The sequence below is a fragment of the Priapulus caudatus genome, unplaced genomic scaffold, assembly GCF_000485595.1.
Source record: "Priapulus caudatus unplaced genomic scaffold, Priapulus_caudatus-5.0.1 Scaffold1383, whole genome shotgun sequence".
NCBI classification, from domain to species: domain Eukaryota; kingdom Metazoa; phylum Priapulida; class Priapulimorpha; order Priapulimorphida; family Priapulidae; genus Priapulus; species Priapulus caudatus.
The window spans coordinates 27,347-34,774 of record NW_014578444.1 but is presented as its reverse complement, the minus strand read 5'-3'; the positions used below and the strand labels follow the sequence as shown (position 1 = coordinate 34,774).

The window sequence follows — 7,428 nt, the reverse complement described above, 5'->3', positions numbered from 1 at the left end:
CACGCTAGTAAAGGAGGGGGCATTACCACATCTCACGCTAGTAAAGGAGGGGGCATCACCACATCTCGCACTAGTAAAAGGGGGCATCACCACATCGCACGCTATTAAAGGAGGGAGGCATCACCACATCTCACGCTAGTAAAGGAGGCGGCTCACCACATCTCACGCTAGTAAAAGCGCGGCATCACCGATTCTCACGCCTAGTAAAGGAGGGGCATTACCTTCATCTCGCACTAGGTAAAGGGGGCATCACCACATCGCACGCTAGTAAAGGAGGGGGGCATCACCACATCTCACGCTAGTAAAGGAGGGGGCATCACCACATCTCGCACTAGTAAAAGGGGGCATCACCACATCGCACGCTAGTTAAAAGGGGGCATACCTCATGCTCGCACTAGTAAAAGCCGGGCATCCCAATCGCACGCCTTTAAAGGAGGGGCATCACCTCATCTCACGCTAGTAAAGGAAGGGCATCACCCATCTCACGCTAGTAAAGGAGGGGGCATCACTCATCTCACGCTAGTAAAGGAGGGGCATCACCACATCTCACGCTAGTAAAGGAGGGGTGATCACCTCATCTCACGCTAGTAAAGGAAGGGGGCATCACCTCATTTCACGCCCCCAGGCCTAGAACCATCCCCAGACGACATGAACCCGTGTTTAACTATGAGCAGGCCCCCCGCCGCTCGCCTCCTTGCAGCGGGGTATCAGATATAGAGGCGCACGCAGCAGTCACCGCATGCTCACCCGGTCGCAGCACACCACACAGCGGCAGACGGTGGCGCCACCGTACCTGCTCTGCTGCTTCCTGCTGCTGCTGCTGCTGCTGCTGCTGGTTGTGTTCGCGGCCTGCCAGCCCCTTCGGCACGACATTGTGTTACGTTTCTCCCCACTTCCACCTTGCCACGCCCGTTAGATCCGGCACGTACTCCGTCCAACCCCGCCAGTCGCCAGCTCACCTCGCATCGGTCGCGCACCGCGGGGGGGGCGCGGCGGCCGCGTCGCGGCGGCCGGCGCCGACGTTCTCGTCGTGCACCCGCGCTCGCGTCTCGGTCGCCTTCCCCTCTTGCGGAACATGCGGCGGCGCCGCGACCCTCGCCACGCCATCTGAGTTTTTTACGCCGACAGCTCGAAGCCACTTTGTACGGTTGTCGGCTGGTGACTCCTCGTCCTCCGTTGACGGATGAACGCGCGTCGCGCGTTTCCGAGGACACACCGCTGGGCGGGACGACGCAGCGCCGGAGCCCGTCCGCTGTGATCTCGGCTCGATGAACTCCCGCCGCATCTGGTATGCGGGAAACCTAAAGTGGGTGCCATTCGTGCTGGCGGGGCAGGCGGCCATAGTTGCCGCGAGGTTGTGTTCTCGACTCGTCCACTTGGGCGGCCACTCGGGTATCGGCGCTTATCGAACAAATCTGATGATCTGCGGCGTGATGCCGCGGTTTGCGCGGTGACGTCAGCGAATAGCGCCACTGCTGGCTAGCTGCAGCTGTTTTTGATCGTCTGGGAAGCTCGTGCTCGCTTTGTCGTCATGAAACTCGACGACTGCGAACAGTTTCTCTGTAAGAGGAACGAGAGACGGTTGTGAGACTGGAAATTCGCAGCTATAGGAGCGAGAGAGCGGAGAGAGAGAGACGAGAGAGAGACAACTGATGAGGTATATTCGCCCTGAGAGGAGATATCGATGCAGCGAAGGAGGAGAGAGATGAGAGAGAGATGAGGATGAAAGATGACCGAGAGAGAGAGAAAGAGAGAGAGAGAGTGGTGAAGAGGGCGAGGAGAGAGAGAGAGATGGAAAGCATGAGAGATGAGAGAGAGAGAAAGACGTGAGGAGGAGAGAGAGAGCTGAGAAGAGAGAGGAATGCTTGCTGCTGCTACTACTACTACTGACTTGCTGCTGATGATGATCGATTTTGTGATTGCTGCCTGCAGCTGCCTGATGATGATGATTATGACAAACGACGGTGGAATGATGACGTTGTGGTTGCTACTGCCAGCTGCCGCCGCTGCCCGAACGCTGGCTGCCGCCGTCCGCTGCTGCTGCTTTGCTGCTACTGCTGCTTGCTGCTACTGCGCCACCTGTCATTAGATTTGTGCGGTTCTCTTCTTGCATCGATCACAGGCCTCCTATATAGAGGCCGCTTGCGTCCCTCACACAGCGGCACACAGCGGTGGTCACAGCACCGAGCTGAGCGCAGCGCCATCTGTTCGATCTCCATAACACATAATTCTTCATACAACTACATAACTTCACAGGGCAAGTTTCACCAATCGGAAAATCCCAAGTCATGAAAAATTTACGTAAACACTCACACACTACTCGGGCGTAAAAACATTAACAGTAAACATCTCTAAATGATAAAAAAAACTCGTAAAATACACAATCTGCTTGCAGCGTTTTAAAAGAGAATATAAAACAACCGTAACAAGCAAAATAAAAAATCATCAAATCACGATAAAATATTGGCATTCCGTTCGAAAATAAATTTAACAGCTTCAAGAAAAAGAAAAACTTTAGAAGAAGCTGCAGAAAACCAGCGCCTGAGAATGTTTGGTATGTTTGAGCGAATTTCTCCATTGCCTCAGCCTGTTTTGGAGTTCATGGCTGTGATATCCGATCTCCTTCCAGCACGTAAGGAACAATCTGTCCTCGCCCGTAATGTAAATATAAGCACAAGCGGTAAGAGTGTGCTGATTGAATACTCTAAACCTCCCCTACTCCTCTCTACACCCACTTCCCTACCCTAACCGCACCAACACGCACACACCAACACACACCTCTTTAGACAAGCACACACGCACGCAACGCACACACACCGCACACCAACACACACACACACACACACACACACACACACACACACACACACACACACCACGATTCCATGAAGGGCACCATCTAAGGAGTCGAGAGCGAATCGGGTTTAGCTGCACAGATCTAGACTGATGCAGCCAGTATTAGTAAGGCCCTCATCCTTTCTCCATCCTTTCATCATCGACTCTAGCTAATGCCAACAATTAATTCTTTGGCTGGTTGTATTCACGCTGATCACGTCACGTCCAATGAATATATTCATTGACCCCAAAACACACGACCCACCTATAAGAATTCAGTTGGATACCAATGAGCCTCAAGGATCGATCCACGAAAAGCAGGCATAGCTACGGATTAATATCTCATTGCAGATTTGGTGGATAGCATAGAACATCGGCATGCAATATTTTATTTAATAACGATTAAAATAAATCGTCGAGTATCTGTGAAGCAGAGAGAGAGAGAGAGATAAGAAAAGAGAAAGAGAGAGAGAGAGAGAGAGATCGGAAGTCGGACGACTGGGAAGGAGAGCCGGGGAACAGAGAGGAGGCGGGAGAGTGAGAGAGTAGAGAGTCTCTGGCAAATACGGCTCGGTGCGGAAAATGGTAAAGCAATAAATGTTGCACACCAGACCTATGCTGCGCCATCGCCAGGACGTGCTTTGCTATCGTGTGTACGCGCGCGGCAGCAGCATACTAGTAGCATCTACACCACCACCACCAGCAGCAGCAGCAGCAGCAGCCAGCAGCAGCCAGTAGTAGCAGCAGCAGCTACAGCAGTACTGTAGGCATCACCACACCACAACCACCAGCGTCAGCAGTATCACGCAGCAGCAGTGTGCAGCAGTATGTATCTAGTAGCTAATAGTGTTGCTACTACACAGAGCAGTAGCAGCAGCAGCAGCAGGAGCAGCAGCGCAGCAGCTAGTGTTGCCTTACTACGCGCCTCCGGGGACAAGGCGACTGCCCCGCCTCCGGCAATAGCACACACAGCCGGGCCATCGCCTCCTTACGCACCGCCAGCAGCAGCAACGCAGAGAAAGTTTTCCGTGTCTAATTATAACCAAACTGCTGCCCTGCTGTGGCAGCCAGAGAGTGACCAAGGAGAGAGAGAGAGGGGGAGGGGGAGAGAAAGGACGTATACACACGCTGGCTCCATTTTAGGATCTGCTGGTAATACATCCAAGCAGCGTGAGCGATAGCGCGGGGTCTGGGTGGACGGATGGCATAGATGTTTGGGGTTTGGTGGTATGGATGGATGGCGTATGGATGGCATGGATATGGATGGATGGATATGGTTTGATGGAATGGCATGGATGGATGATGATGGCATCGGATGGAATGGAGTGGATGATGATGGCTAGATGGATGCGGGGTCTGGATGATGGATGTCGATGCTGGGCGTCTGCGATAGATGGTGGATGCGGTCTGGATAGTATGGATGGATGGGGGTATGGATGGATACTGCCGCCAGGGTAGAAGCGCCCATTATAACAGCCAAGATCACATCCAAGCTAATGAGGAGGATTCGCAACCCAACGACTAGCTGAGAAGATTCCACGGGAGAAAAACCAAACCACATCTCGCGAGATCACGCGCGTTGCGAGATACAAAACAATCTAATAACGCAACACTTTTAAAAATCAACGATTGCAATGGCGACGGTTTGTTTTCGAATCTCGAAATTCGAATTCGATCTTATAAGATCCTTCTCCTGCTTTGTCTGTCGATGGGGACTGATAGAAACAAAGTAGATCATTTAGGAGATTTAGGAGGAAATTTGGGATAATCTATGTAGCAAGGCTCGCTCTATACTCAACCTCGATCGCCTTGCCGCTATTAGTCAACAAACATGATGAAAACTGCGAGAGGTTTGATCGGCCTTTTACACGATCGGAGATAATATTTACAGATCGCTGTGCTTTGACTAAAGTCCGGCGGAATGAGAACAACTTATAGACTGAGTATTTTTTGGGAAGGAGTGCGGTAGGATAGACGAGGAGAACAAGGGCTGACTTGGAGAGAGAAGAGAAGAGACAGAATAGAATAAGGATATATATATATATATATATATATATAATAGATAGATGAGAGAGAGACTGACGAGAAAGAAGAGAGAGAGAGATATCTCTCTCTCTCTCTCTCTCTCTCTCTCTCTCTCGCTCGCTATAGCTCGCTTCTCACCGTCTCTCGTTTCTCCCAGAGAAACTGTTCGCGTCGTCGAGTTTCTATGACGACAGCGAGCACAGCTTCCCGACGATCAAAGAACAGCTGCAGCTATGCCAGCAGGTGGCGCTATCGCTGACGTCACCGCGCAACCGCGGCACGCGCGGATCTCAGATGTTCGATAAGCGCCGATACCGCGCGCCCAAGTGGACGATCGAGAACCAACCGCGCAGCAACATGGCCGCCGCCGCCGCCAGCGACGATGGCTCCCACTTTAGTTTCCGCATACCCAAGATGGCGGCGGGAGTTCATGAGCCGGAGATCACGCGCGACGGGCTCCCGCGCTGCGTCGTCCGCCCCAGCGTGTTCTCGGACCGCGACGGCGCGTTCTCCGTCAACATGGACGAGGAGTCGACCGCCGACCCGTACAAGTGCTTCGAGCTGTCGCGAAAACTCAAGATGGCGTCGGAGGGTCGCGGGGCGCGCATGTTCGCGGGGAAGGTCGCCGACGGCGAGCGCTGGGTGCACGACGAGACGTCGGCGCCGCCGCCGCGACGCGGGGCCGCCGCCGCGGTGGCGCGACCGAGCGAGGTGAAGCTGGGCGACTTGGCGGGGTTGGACGAGTACGTGCCGGATCTTACGGGAGGTGGCAAGGTGGAGTGGGGAGAAACGTACAATGTCGTGCCGAAGGGCTGGCAGGCGGCGACACCAGCAGCAGCAGCAGCAGCAGCAGCAGGAGCAGCAGGAGCAGGTACGGTGGCGCCACCGTCGCCGCTGTGTGTGTGTGCGACCGTGTGAGCATGCGTGACTGTTGCGTGCGCCCTCTATATCTGATCCCCGCTGCAGGAGGCGGCGGCGGGGGGGCTCTCATAGTTGAAACACGGGTTCACTCGTCTGGGGATGGTTTCATAGGCTGGGGGCGTGATTCTATAACACAACTTATGAATAACACCGCCCCGCTATAGTACGTTAACCCTTTGCTTGCTGAGGATTTCTTCTTCCGTGGAGGAGCGTGGAGGGAAAAAGGAATCTCATAATTTTTGCACCATGATTTCAAAGGACCGTACTTTCCAAAAACCACAGTGAGCACAGCACACCGTCACTATTGAAATCGCCATCGTGAGCAATAGTTTACGATTGAAATATATAAAATCACGTTCGGTTTGTAATATTTAGTATAATTCTGCAAATCGGTGGGCCTTTTGACGCAATAGTTTGCGAGGTAGGCAAAGGTTTAACAGCTACACGTGTGATGGAGGAATGCATCGAACTATACTTGGGATTTATAGCTCACGAGAAATGTTTGCGCGCAGACGAAAGTGATGACGCAATGATGACGTAATGATGACGTATGCATGCTTCTGCGTAGTACGAAAAAAAACTCAAAATGTGAAAAAAATCGATTTATAAACAATTATGAAATATTCGCGACGACACGTCGCGCCACCTATGTCGTCTGCGCCGGTTCGTTGACAGCTGACGTATCCATGGAAACGGCAAGTCGTGATTCGTCACAACGCTATATAGTTAGGAACAAACGCAACACCGACACTCTACTATACATTTTTTACATTAGAAATATAAAAAAAACGAAGCTTTCTGAAGCTGATTAGTTTCTTATCGCTGCGAAAATCACGAGGAATGAAGAAACAATTCGATGAATGAAGAAAATCGAGAGCGGAGGTTCGAGTAAAGCGTCTATCAATACAGAAGGTAAACACAACAATCCACGCATCCATTCATAAAGAACTGTTGTTGGTGGATCGGCTCTCCACACACGAAACAGGGTCGGGTTTGTGAAGGGAGCATAACGAAAGGAAAGGTGCAAAGCTGGAAAGATGCAGAGAAAGGAAGAGGACAGAGGCAAGTGGAGACCCAGCCGTTAGTATTTGGAAGTCTTAACAACCGGTGGACGATGGAGACATCTTACACTTACTCTACTCAAGAGCTATCTTACTCAAGAAAGTATTCTGATCAGATAAACGACAGTCTGATGAGGCACCTGGAAATTTGTGTACAACTTGCTTTTGTACTTGTTTAATACTAATGTTATGCACTCGCATTTCTTCCACGAACTTTCTGTTCCATCCATTCAATGCCCGTTTGTAATTTATACTCATTTTATTGAATTTGTGATCATTCAGTACATCACATTCACACATCTACCAGCGATTTATACTCATTTAATCGCTGTCCGAAAATTCATTCATGCTCGACCCGTTTAAAACATTCAATCACTGCCAGAGAATTTATTCATTCATTGTCTAAACGGCTGCTGCTGACGTCACATCTCCACACCGCGGCTGCGCGTAGATCGGGGGAGAAATCACGTGACATGACGTAGCTGATCACGTGTATCTGCCCACGCGCGAATGAGAGGTGTTTGTGTGATGTCATACTACTCTCCCTCTTTCTCTCTCTCTCTCTCTCTCTCTCTCTCTCTCTCTC

General features: G+C 51.5%; 1 protein-coding gene across 4 annotated transcripts in view; it reads left to right on the top strand.

Annotated features, from left to right (window-relative positions):
- Positions 1-7,428, top strand: part of LOC106816451 (RNA polymerase II degradation factor 1-like) — a 27,645-nt gene that overhangs the window by 4,471 nt on the left and 15,746 nt on the right. For all 4 annotated transcript variants that reach the window (XM_014821074.1, XM_014821072.1, XM_014821073.1 and 1 more), the window contains exon 2: positions 5,018-5,731. In XM_014821074.1, coding sequence (XP_014676560.1) covers positions 5,155-5,731 — 577 coding nt within the window. In that variant the 5' untranslated portion in view covers positions 5,018-5,154. The remainder of the gene's footprint in view (positions 1-5,017; positions 5,732-7,428) is intronic.